Below are 12538 nucleotides of genomic sequence, written 5' to 3'. Positions count from 1 at the left end.
ATTTGTAATATAATCATACTTTAAATTAGTACCAAAAAAACAAACTTTAAATAATTCTAAAAGAAATTAATATACATATTTAACTATTCTAGATACTTATAACTTGTTAAAAAAAATTAAATTCTTGCTGATCATTATATGGAGCAGGTTAAAGTTTACAAAAATATGATTATATAGTTTTTTATGAGTTAGTCTACTAATATATACAAAATATTTTTATATGATATATGAGTTAACAAGAAGTGTTACACCAATCATAACCGGTACCAAACACACAAAAAAAATCCATCTAAAATTATAAAATCAAAATATATTAAAACAAATAATATAACATACGTTTTTCTTAATAATTATTTAAAAAATTTATTCTACGGTATACCTCGAGTTAAAATATAATCAAGTACATCAATTTTGTAAAGAATAAATTTTTTAGTAAAGAAGTACATCAAATTCAAGAAAGTACTCAATTTGTTTTAAATTAGTTTCTAAAGAAGACAGAAATTATATGTAAGACTATAAAAGAAGAAGAATGATGGAGCTAGTCAAAAGGGATTTTTTTTTTTTAACAACATTACCTAATTTATTAGAAAATTGAAATATGTATAGAAAGTTAGAAACAAATCTTTAAAAATGGATAATTAAATAACCCAAGCCAACTAAATGGATTCATTGCAAATCTATAAAAGTCAAGATATATATACAGAAACAAAGATAAACTTTATGCAATTAAAGGATATTGTTGTGTTATTATTAGGTAAAAAAAATATAGAAGGGGTTGAAGAAATATGTTTATGACAAAAGAGTAAAAAACAGAAATTACAAGAGCTCGACAAACACGTGTCAACTATTTGAACGCCTCTCTCTCTCTCTTTTGCTTTTCTCCTTCTGAGGACAATCCTCTCTCTCTCGAATCCAATTTCTCCAGATAAAAAACCTAATACTGTACTGCGCATTTTAGCAAGATATGGTTCTTCCAGAGTGAAGTAGAAGAAGAATAAGAAACTGAGTAAGACCAAACAAAGCTCTTAACTCTCTCTCTCTCTCTTTCGATTCGTCTCCGTTTCTCACTGACCATGGCCGAGCTACAGTCAGTAGAAGGTCACCAGATTAACGGCGGATTTATTCCGCCGGCGATAATAACCTCCGCCGAAGCACCGGAAACATCCGCCGCCGCCACAGTTTCAGTCGGATCGAAACGATTGAGAAGACCTAGCGTTAGGTTAGGAGACATCGGCGGCGACCAGTACCACCACCAACACGTTGTCGCAGCTTACGATTCGCCGCACGTGCGTCGGCCGAAATGGAGGCCGAGTGGTGGTGGTGGTGGGAACAGGAAGGAGCCGAGTAATCAGAGTGGGAGGACGACGTCTTCGTCTAGGACGAGAGCTATGACGAATTTGAGCTCCGGGTACGAGAACGCCGGAACCCTAGAGGAAGATCCGATTGCGATTGGGAGTTGGCGGGTTAAGAAGTGGGTCAAATCATCCGGTGGTGGAGAGACCGCGACCACGATGACGACGACGACGAATCCCACAGCTTCAGCGAAGCGAGTTCGGTCTAATTGGGCGGGCAGAAACGATGGTGTAGAGCAAGGGGATGAGAAACTGAGTGGAGAAGAAGATGAAGATGATGAAGAAGAAGAAGAGGAAGATGAATTGGGAGAAGAAGGGTTTAGGGATTTTAGCAGAGAAGATTCGGAGAGTCCGATGAAAGAACGAACGCAGGAGAATAGGAGAAGGTACGATGTTGAGTTGTCAGGAGATTGGCAAAGCGGTGGGAGAGGAAGAGAAGGTGTTAAGATATGGTTACAAGAGTTAGGGTTAGGGAGATACTGGCCGATGTTTGAGATGCATGAAGTTGATGAACAAGTCTTACCATTGTTGACTTTGGAGGATCTTAAAGATATGGGGATCAATGCTGTTGGGTCAAGGAGGAAGATGTATTGTGCTATTCAGAAGCTTGGGAGAGAGTTCTCGTGAACTGAAGAAGAGATAAGCCAAGAGTTTTGGGGGTTTTTTTTGTGTGTGACAGCCATTGGCAATGTAAGCTGCAATGTCTGAAGCTCTTTTCTTCTTTTTTTTTTTGTTGATCTTTTGATGTTTTTGTTTGAATGTAACAATTAGTTAGTTGTTGTAATAGTAGAGGAAGATGATGATGATGAAGAAGGATGATTAACTTGATTGTGATTGTACCTTCTGGTTTTTATGGTTAGGGGAACTTATTGATCATTTCTCCAAAAAACTTTTAATCAAACATAAGAGGACGCAGCAGTTGTTCCGAGTAATGAAAGAACTCTGACATCATTCAACAAGATTACTACTATACAATTAAACTCTCGGAAACAAAAAAAAAGAATCACATGAATGCAGAGTAGCATCATAGTAGTAAGTCAAGACTTGAGGAAAGGTGGACTGACTCTGGGTTGGGTTTTTTGATACGAGAGGAAATGGCTTGAGCCCTGAGATAATCAGATTTTGTGAGTTAAAGCCGAAGTTGAACTCTTAACACTGCATTTGCTTGCGTCGTCCTGGATGCATCTCTTATTTCATTGCTTTACTCTTCAATCCAGCTTGATGTCATTTTTAGTCTGTTCTATCTTCTTCGGCTCTGCCGGGAAATATTTAATACCACTTAGGTCCCCTACTTTGCTTATAACCTGTGTCCAACACAAATGCACACATTAATATAAATTTTGACTAACACTGAAACCGAGCTTCTACCAAAGCATATAGGCCCTTTCGTAGCTGTTTTGTGCTATGGGACTTCTGTGGAATTACGGGTATATTGTGTGGAAGAGGGTTAACGCCTAAACTTGGTATGGCTTTTCAGTGGAGTTGACAAGTATACTAAGGCAAGTGAGTATAATGCAATATTTTACCTTGAGGGCTCTTATAAGATCTTCTCTTGAATGAGATGCAGATATGCAAATACGTGCCCTAGCCAGCAGTAGAGGTGTAGCTGGGAAACCCACGACCACCACTGCCACCTGTTCAGAGTTTCAAGTTTACATTCCACCCACAAGTTAATCATTTACTTTTTGTTGTCGACTTTGCAGTAGTCCACTTCTCAGATAATACTATTAGATTTGATAAATAGAACTTACTTTTTGTCGCAGACATTCTCTTGAGAAAGCTGGAATTTTCGCTGGGTTGTAAAGCATTATTGGCATGACTGGGGAGTCATTGTCTCCAAGTACCTCAAATCCCATCTTCTGTAGTTCAGCCCGGAAAAAGTTGCTGTTCTCACGTATTCTTGCTAGCTTTTGTGCCCCTGTTCAGTATTTGGTAAGTATGTTAGTTTTAAGGTTATATATATCATGACCTCACTAAATTAGATTGTACTCAGTCACCAAAAGAAGAGCAATTAATGACACGATGAGGAATAAAACAGAGTACCTCGGTTTGAACCATCCTCTCCCAGAATAACTTTAATAGCAGATATGATTTGTTGCGCGGAAGGAGTTGGGATTGATGTTGCGTAAAGGTGAGCTGGACATTGATGCTTTAAATATTGGACGAGCTCCTATAGAAGTTGAACATAAAAATAATCATAAATTGATTAGCCTTTTGTTGAATTTGAGAAGTGTACAACTTACTTAAGCATCACATGGTATGTATGTGTGTGTCAGCTATATACTTATCATTGTCATTTCGAAAGGTTCAAAGAAGGTTTTGACATCTGAGTTGAGTGAAAGTGACGGCTATCTAATTTTTTTTTGAGCTTAACTAAAATGTCAGAATTATAATTTACCAAACAAGGTTAGACCTTCGAACGAAATTTGCAAATAGAAGATCCGTAGATGAAAACAAATGCAAGCAGTTGCTAACCTTTGATCCAGCAATATAGCCACCACAAGAACCAAAAGATTTCGTGAAGGTTCCCATCATTACGTCCACATCAGCTGTGTCAACTCCCAGGAGTTCACAAATACCCTTTCCTGTTTTACCAATTGCTCCAATGCTGTGAGCTTCATCCAAGTAAACATACGCCTGAAACGAGGATAGAAGATAAGTCACGAGTATCACAACAGAAATTCCCAAATGATTTAGAAAGTATGGCGTTGCAAAGTGTAATTTAGTCAACAGAGTTCTATAATCTCTCGCCAGTGTTGCATAGTGAACCAAGTCACTTTTTCAGTTGTCAACGGATTCTCACAATCAGAAATTCAGGAATATTGCCTCACCTTATACTTCTTGCATATGGCAACAACTTCGGGCAGATGACAAATCTCCCCTTCCATGCTGTAAATGCCTTCAACAACAACAATAATTTTCTTCCATGGTCGATGTGTCCTAGGTTGACCCTCTGCAATTTGTTCTCTCAAAACTCGTTCCAAATGGGAAGGCGCTAAGAAACAAACGCAAGAGAATAAACATGTAAGCCATCCTGATAGGGAAAGAACCTCTAGTGCTGAAGCAACAGAAATGCTTACTGTTATGCTGGAAAACGCGGATAGTGGCTCCTGAACCTCGAGCACCATTGACAATCGAACTATGGTTCAAAGAATCACTTATTATCAACCCTCCCTGTGTAGATAAGGCGGCAAAAGAAACATATATTTAAAAACTTAAAGCATGGATTTCAGAAAACAGACAAACATAGGCTTCCATAATAAAAAAGGTAAGCCCTTGCATACCTTTCCAATCAAGACTGGAATGATAGCAGAGTTTGTTGCATAGCCCATGCCAAAAACAACAGCAGCAGGCTTTCCAACAAATCTAGTAACACATTCCTCAAGTTCTGCGTGCACGGATGTAGTTCCTAATGGCAGAAAACAAGTTTATCAGGAAGCAGAACCAAAAAAAAAAGTGCTTCTAGACCCTCTAAAGTCAAAGACACTGTACCTGCATCAACACGAGAGCTACATGTACTTGCTGAAAATTTCTTCAAGGACTCAATAACACGAGGCGTGCAATATTCATCAAAAGAACCAAACCCAAGATAATTGTAGGATCCCAAATTGAGGCACCTGCTAGTCTTTGTTGTTCGCCTGCACACCAAAAAAGGTTTACTAAGCAACTCTCTTTCACAAACTTAATGCTGAATTCAAAGCTTCCCCGAATTAAAATTCAAAGAAACAATACTATAAGAATGTATCATAATCTCCCAAGAGAACAAAAGAAGCCACAAGAGCTGGTAGAAAGACTCACTTGAAAGTCTTGTTGTTATCGTTAGAGTACCGCTCGACCACATCAAACCAAGCATCAGGTGCACTCGATATAGGTCGTTCAAAACAATCCTTGAAGCAGAGATAGAGATTAACATTAGACATCATCATCTAAGAACTAGCATAATTGCAATGCCAATAATCAAACCAAATTCTAAACCAGAAATACACGAAAACCGAAATGGATTTGGTGATGCAATTACCTGAATCCGATGATACAGTCGCCTGATATAAAAGTCCTCATGCCCCAAACAGATCGGCGCGTATCCCTGTAAGACAATAAAATAGAGTTGAAACAATCTTGTACATTTGATCCAAATCTAATCTCTAGCAACATTGAAAGAGGGAGAAGAAGAAGAGAGACATGGAGATTGCTGGTGAGCCACCAATCAATGAAGCGGCGGAAGAAATCACGGAGCTGGCCGAAAGCAAAGAGCAATCCGTAGCTGAAGTAGGTTGATACAGCGGTTAGATAAGGGATCGTAATCATTGTAATGGTTTCTTCTTCTCCGGTCAAATCAATCAACTTACCTCTCTCGTCTATGGTAACGAGGAGATCTGGAGATTTTTCGACTCTTTGGAATTGAAAAGTTGAGAGAAAGAGACAGACAGAGAGAGATTTGAATTGGAATCTTTTTCCCCTCCGTCAGATAGAGAAACTGAGAAAGGGATCGGATCATTAAAAGCCATTTGTTCCTTTTTATTTATATTTTTTTAACGTAGGACTTTTACTTAAATTATTAATACAGATAATTCATGAATATAATTTTTTTTTTTTTTTTTTTTTTAAAAACCTTAAAACAAAATACTGAAATAGAAACTATCTGTCTGTATAGTAATATAGAGCTTCCATTAAATATTCATTCATGTGCAGTTTTGCACAAGAATGGGTGATGATAACATGAACAAAATATAATTGTTACGGTCTAAATTTTTAGTTGCTAAAATATTCGAACAAAATGAGTTTTTCTTTGACATAAAATCAGAAGATGTTTCAGTAAACCTACTAAAAATTTTAGCAAAGAAAAACTAAAATTTCAGAAAACCAAATAAAATCAGAAGATGTTTTTTTTGTCTCGTGAAGACAAGACAAGATGAAGTTTGTTTTATAAAAAAAAAAAAAAAACAAAAAACAACCAAGCATGTAAAAATGTTAAGAGATTTTGCGTACCTTGGGCCTCTTTAGAGTCCACTAATTTACAATATTATTGGACCAGAAATAATAAAACCAAGGCCTTTTTATGTAATAGCTATTGCTAGGAAAAAATTAGTCAAAATGAAAAAAAAAGAGGTCCTACCGGGAGTCGAACCCAGGTCGCTGGATTCAAAGTCCAGAGTGCTAACCACTACACCATAGAACCGGATGCTTCATTTGGCAAAAGAATCATATGTATTGAAGTGGTATGGTATTTTCTTGAGTCTTCTTTTAGAAGAAAGCTAGTATTTTCTTAAGACTTTGATTTTTATGCATCAAGTTTTAGAAATTCTTCTTTACATCCCTTTTACTAACTGTTTTTCCATGTGATTATTGCGCATCAAGGAGAAGATGGGAGAATGACTGTTGAAAAAAGAAACATATAAATTTCCTTATAGAAACCAAATAAGGATTTCTAAGAATTAGGATATGTCATTGTTGACACCTAAAGAGTCTTCTTTATCAAAAGATGGGTTACATATAACTTATGTTACATCACTCCGATAAATACAATGTCAAGTTCGTTTTTGGTAACCAAAAATGTTTTCATCATGCATGAACCAACTAATTAGAGAACAGAAAAGAAAAATCAATACTTCCTTCTCAAATTTCGATTTCGTTACAATATATGACTTTTAGTTTTGATATTTCATATAACCAATTTGTATATTAATTCGATTTGTATTTTTCATCTTTGCATGAACCAGTCAAATTTGCAAACCTGCGAGAGACTAAAACAAGTAGAAAAAAACGGTTTGGTTTTCAGTTTTGATCCGGTTTAGAAAAGTATTGATTCGAATCGAATACAGTTAACTAATTAATTTTCATAATACAATAAAATTAAGTTATAGATAAACCTTCTTTAAAATACGTCCATACACCTCGAAAGGCATAAATCATAAAAAAATGCTTTTCGTGAAAAAAGATTTAGATCTTTGATGAATCTATTAAAACGTTTTTAATATATACATGCCATATCACATTTCATTATCATATAGTTATGTGAGTATAGATATCTAATAATATAGTGTGAGCAGATGAACATTATTAATTAGCAACATAATAATATAACTTTTTGTAAAGAAGAGGGGAAAAATTGTGGTGCATCAAAGCTGCCGGCCAACTCTATACTAAAAGCCAAAGGATGGAACCATGGATGATGGATGAAGATATCTTCATACTTAATTCATATATATTTTCAAACTCAGTCGGATTTGTACAAGGCACGATGATAATGGAGAGTATGATATATATATATATATATATATATATATATATATATATCATATATGTGTGTCTATACACACAAACCAAGCACATATTCTTTGGTTTTACTAACCGAGTACGGCTTCCTATTTAATAAATCATTACACGATCATATATACCAAAAAAAAAAAAAAAATTGATGAAGAGGAAAAATCACAAGAAGCCGAATCGAAGCGAACCATGATCCAGTCAACTGCTAGTGGAAATGGTATAATGAGAATATGTAAATAATAGCCTGCTAATAGTAAAGGATAGTGCCTCATAACGAACATATATAGTTATTCAAGTTACTAATGATAAAAGTTAAAAATTAATTTTCTTACATATCATGTGTATGTACAATACATTTCATGTATCTATTCATATATTCGTATTTTGCTGGAAAATATTTTCATAATTATTTTATTAAATACTTTTCTAATTACAGAAATAATGAGAAATAATTTTATTTTTATATAATAGAATAAACAAACATATAATTATTAAAGCCTTAAAGAGTAGAAAGCAAATATATATATATATATATATATATATATATATAGATTCATAAGATATATAAGATATAAACTTTTAAAAAACAATTAGCTAGGAAAATATAGTTGAGAGTGTATTGGCATTATTGCACAATTTGAAATTTGAAAATTCCTAAGTATAAGAAAAAAATAAAAAGAAATGCAACTATACAACTACACAAGTTGCCAAGTGTTCTATCAGATTTTGGGGAAGACCAACATCATTGTTCATAGTGTTAGAAAAAAAAAAAGAAAAAAGAGAAGCAACTTAATTATAGAATAAAGAAAAGTGAAAAGAGAAAGAGAAAAAAAAAACACAAAAAAAAAGGAAAAACAAAAACAAAATACTGATATTATCTCGTTCTCCTTTACATGGGAGTGGAATCATCACTCACAGATTGTCCAATAAGGCCTTCAATAATTAGAGATATATATCACTCCACACATAAATTAAAAAAAAAATCGCCACGTTACATGTGTATCACTAAATCTTATCTCCTGATTTTCTTAAAATATTTTTGATTATCAACAAAAAAAAATTAGGGTACAGAATCGAAAATAGTTTGATTTGAAACCATTTTTTTTTGGCTAAAATTCTCTTTTGGCCAGGAACCTTAACGCATACAAACACAATCCAAAGGTGTTCACCAAGTTGGCGAAAATTAAATTGGGAGACAATTCTGTTCAATGCAAGGAATATACCAACAACGTTGGAGTTGAAAATTACTAACAGATGTACAAGTTATTAAGGATCACTGTCTAAGCAGATCAATTTATCGCTACTGAACTGATTATATTCATGTATTTTACATATTATTTTAACTTTAAAAAAAAAATATGAAATTTTGAATAAGGTTTTTTGAAATAATGGTTATAGTTTATTTCGAACCAAATTCTGCTAGGACGGACACCAAATTTATTCGAGCAATACTACTTGAAATAAGAAAGTACATTTTAATTTAAATCAATTGATAAATGAGCATATAATTCTTATATGTTACCCTATATTCTTTGTAGTGTGATACTCTAATAGACGTCATAATTGGTTTTTCTTTGCATAATCGATTGTGGGAAAAAGTTTCTCGTCAAGTTTCCAACGATCTATGTAATATGTGCCAACAAGGCAATAAGAGATGGTTTTTTCACAACATTAAAAATTAACGTTATAGCATGGGTATAAAACGGTACACACCAATTTTGGGTCTATTTTCTATCAGATAAACTTACTAAAATTAATTATAATAGTATGGTTATAGAAACTCCTGCATGGCTTGAATTACAGTAGCATAAAGAAATTATTTATGTATACTGACGATGAATGATTCGACGTGATCAGTTAGCTTTTAAAATGTCTTTGTTTTTATTTCTGGTGCATGCAGGAACATGATGTGTATAGTATTAAAACCTTTTTATCTGTCCCCCAATAGTTTGGCTTTTTGCTTACGACGTACATATATTAACAGACGTAAATGTTAGTTAGGTTCGGTTGCATTCGTATTATTTAGTTGCTTGCTTATATAGTTTAGAGGACAACTAATTAAGCAACACAAATTCAATCTTTACTATATACCAGTGTTCAAGAAAAGCGGTCTAGATGGCCGCCGTCTAGGCGCTATGCATTCAGCAGACGCCTAAATAACCGTCTGAACCGCTTAAAATTACGTAAATTTTATATTTTAATTTTTAACTACATGTAATAAAAATTATTAAGTTTTATATATGTATTCGTAATTATAAACATTTATATGTTGTTAATATAACTTAAATAAATGTATATTTCTTACTTTTGTTTATAATTTATAATTTTTTAATTTTTCTAACATATATTTATATATATATATATATATAATGTTTTATGTCGTAAACGTCTAAACCGCCTAACCGTCTATGCCCCAACTAAGCGTTTTAGGCGCTAGGCGCTGGATCAATGCCTAGATACCGCCTAGCGTTTTCTTGAACACTGCTATATATCAAAGCGATAACAATTACTTTTTTGGCTAGCTACATATATAGATCAGATCAATTCACTTGAACTGGCGATTTGACTTATGATTTCAATTAACTGCACCGATCAATAAAAAACGTACGAAACAAATTATGTAGGTTTTGTTGACGTTACTTATTGATCCCGAGATGTGTATCTTTATTAGAGACTTAGAGCAAGATTATCGGTAGATTCATATTAGAAGGATCTTAAACACTGTTTGATTTTTTTATGAATTAATTGTGTATTGTTTTGAATATAAGAACCCATGATTTCTTAATTAAAATTTTCTCCTCCAATGGTAAGTTATAATTTTGGGTCTTTTATTTTTAAAAATATTGTTTTTTGAAATTTAAAAATTTTAAATAGAATAGAAGTAGTATAAATGTTTAAACATTTAAGATTTAATAAAAAAAGAAAAATATTACATTTTGTTGTGTTACCAAATGAAGGAGAATCATATCACATTTAGATGCAAACCATGAGATGACACCAGTGAAGTCATAGCTCCTTTGCATCCTTTGTGTCTACAAGAGTAATTTGGTCCAAGACCTACAACACAAACAGGAAGACAAGGCTCACATAAACCAACAGAGAGAATAATCAAAAAGAGACAATGGATCATTGCTTAATTACTCACGGGATGCGGCATTTGTGAACACTTAAACTTTGAGAGGAAAGCACCTCTAAAACTTGTTAGTCCGTTAAATGGCATGTCAGCTTGAACAGCCATGGTATTTCCAGGTATGGTTCATCTGGACCACTCTATAAGAAAATCAAATCATAAGAGTTAACTTAAATGAATACATCAAGTAACTAACTAGTAATCATTCAAGACACACTGTCATACCATTGCAACCACAAACCGATCTGTTGTTGGCTCTGGACCAACAAAATCGCTATTAGTCTACAAATCAACAAAAAAAAAAGGTATTAAGAGAACAAACTGAGAATCAAACTACATGGTGACATTGGATATAATTTTTATAACGGAACAAATAAAACCCCACAACACAACTGCTTCTGAAATGGTAAGGATAACATAACGTTCACTCACCAGTACAGGGGATGCAAAATCGTTGAAACGATATGTGACTTCCAAAGCTGCAGAACAATAAGTGAAAGCAAATATTAGATCAAAATTCATATCTAACATCTAGCAAAGCTGCAGAACAATAAGTGAAACAACACTGACCTATCATCTCAATTCCACACATAGATCATGCAATTGCATAAGCCAAGAGATTGATGAGCAAGAATACATTCCCTAGCTCCTCTAGCTTTTTTGGTTCATGCTTCCCTTCATATTCTGCAGAATGCTCATAAAGCTCTTGCACCTATACACAACACAACACATAAAGTTCAAACTGGTAAAACAGATAAAGTTCACATCAACACAACACAACACCTATACACAACACAACACATAAAGTTCAAACTGGTACAACACATAAAGTTCACATCAACACAACACAACACCTATACACAACACAACACACACTTTTTTTTCATTTCAATAAGTAATTGTAGATCCTTCTCTAAACTGGTAAAAAAGTTTAAATTCTTTTTAAAACTCATGATCATAACCAAACTAAAGTTAAAACAGTGCAAATCCTGGAGGATATCGAGAAATTTACCTTCTGTATCTGCTAAAAAGACGTTCAAGATCCATTGTCAAGATGCAAAATTTTCCACCATAATTATATCAGAGGCATATATACATATTAACACAAATCATAAAAACAATGAATCCCGAAAGATTAACATATTCATAAGCGATACAAAAAGAACAATTCGAGAGGAAATAATAGTAAATCCCTAATCAGATTACGCCGAAGAAACCTATTGAAGAAATCTAAAGAGGAGAAGAAACACGAAACCAATTCAAATCCCAAAGTACAGATCGAATCAAAATACATCAGAACCCAGTTTTTTCATACCTGGAGATGGAGACGAAGAAGAAGAATCTGAATCGAAGTAACCCTTATAATTTCGAAACAAAGGAAGTGAACCTTCTCCTTCGATTCCAAACACCTTCAAATTCCATCTTTTCTCGGTTCGGGATGATCAAAATCGAGCTTCCCAAAAAAAAAATTTCTCCTTATTTTTTGGCCAACACAAAAACGACACGTAGCGTCTCTTAGAGCAAAAATGAGTATACTATATAACAACCTCCCTTAGCTTTTTTCTTTTGTTCTGAATTATATTTTTCCTCCAAAACAATATGAACCCTCTAAGAGACTACCGAGTCACATACTCACATAAATCGTTGTATCCATGACACCCCTCCTTGCTTCACAAATATTCTTGTCACACTTCTTGATTGGTGATTAATGCAATATTAGCCCTAGCAAGTCAGGATCCTAATTAAATTCTGTCAATGCCATTTTTAAAAGAAAATAAATTGGACCATT

General features: G+C 34.0%; 2 protein-coding genes, 1 long non-coding RNA gene and 1 other non-coding gene across 4 annotated transcripts; 1 reads left to right on the top strand and 3 right to left on the bottom strand.

Moving 5' to 3' along the window:
- Nucleotides 1-723: 723 nt before the first annotated feature.
- Nucleotides 724-2352, top strand: LOC104706664 (uncharacterized). The gene has a single exon (XM_010422873.3). It carries the CDS (start codon nucleotides 1074-1076, stop codon nucleotides 1977-1979), a length of 906 nt encoding a protein of 301 aa, XP_010421175.1. The 5' UTR covers nucleotides 724-1073; the 3' UTR covers nucleotides 1980-2352.
- LOC104706665 (long chain base biosynthesis protein 2a) lies at nucleotides 2209-6245 on the bottom strand. The gene is made up of 13 exons (XM_087462425.1): nucleotides 5699-6245; nucleotides 5532-5613; nucleotides 5371-5436; nucleotides 5151-5239; nucleotides 4845-4990; nucleotides 4637-4761; nucleotides 4433-4526; nucleotides 4184-4347; nucleotides 3828-3989; nucleotides 3396-3522; nucleotides 3104-3270; nucleotides 2879-2986; nucleotides 2209-2656 (listed from the first exon to the last, which is right to left on the bottom strand). The coding sequence occupies exons 1-13, from the start codon at nucleotides 5845-5847 to the stop codon at nucleotides 2561-2563; spliced, it is 1575 nt and encodes a 524-aa protein (XP_087318551.1). The 5' UTR covers nucleotides 5848-6245; the 3' UTR covers nucleotides 2209-2560.
- Nucleotides 6246-6456: 211 nt separating this feature from the next.
- Nucleotides 6457-6528, bottom strand: TRNAQ-UUG (transfer RNA glutamine (anticodon UUG)). The gene has a single exon. It is a non-coding gene; the product is annotated as a tRNA-Gln (tRNA).
- Nucleotides 6529-10506: 3978 nt separating this feature from the next.
- Nucleotides 10507-11461, bottom strand: LOC104775239 (uncharacterized). The gene is made up of 5 exons (XR_015563150.1): nucleotides 11320-11461; nucleotides 11182-11228; nucleotides 10975-11031; nucleotides 10765-10889; nucleotides 10507-10676 (listed from the first exon to the last, which is right to left on the bottom strand). It is a non-coding gene; the product is annotated as an uncharacterized LOC104775239 (long non-coding RNA).
- Nucleotides 11462-12538: the final 1077 nt, after the last annotated feature.

The sequence above is a fragment of the Camelina sativa genome, chromosome 8 (genome assembly GCF_030686135.1).
Source record: "Camelina sativa cultivar CO46 ecotype springtype chromosome 8, ASM3068613v1".
Classification (NCBI taxonomy): Eukaryota; Viridiplantae; Streptophyta; class Magnoliopsida; order Brassicales; family Brassicaceae; genus Camelina; species Camelina sativa.
The sequence above is the reverse complement of the archived record's forward strand: the minus strand, read 5'-3'. Positions and strand labels throughout refer to the sequence as shown.

Bases quoted from the DNA above. Each gene is read 5' to 3' on its own strand.
- LOC104706664 (XM_010422873.3), top strand. From the start codon at position 1,074: ATGGCCGAGCTACAGTCAGTAGAAGGTCACCAGATTAACGGCGGATTT.
- LOC104706665 (XM_087462425.1), bottom strand. From the start codon at position 5,847: ATGATCCGATCCCTTTCTCAGTTTCTCTATCTGACGGAGGGGAAAAAG. The intron at 4,991-5,150 runs GTGAGTCTTTCT...TTTGGTGTGCAG, and splicing joins GATAACAACAAGACTTTCAA to GCGAACAACAAAGACTAGCA. The intron at 3,523-3,827 runs GTTAGCAACTGC...CAACTTCTATAG, and splicing joins GCTATATTGCTGGATCAAAG to GAGCTCGTCCAATATTTAAA.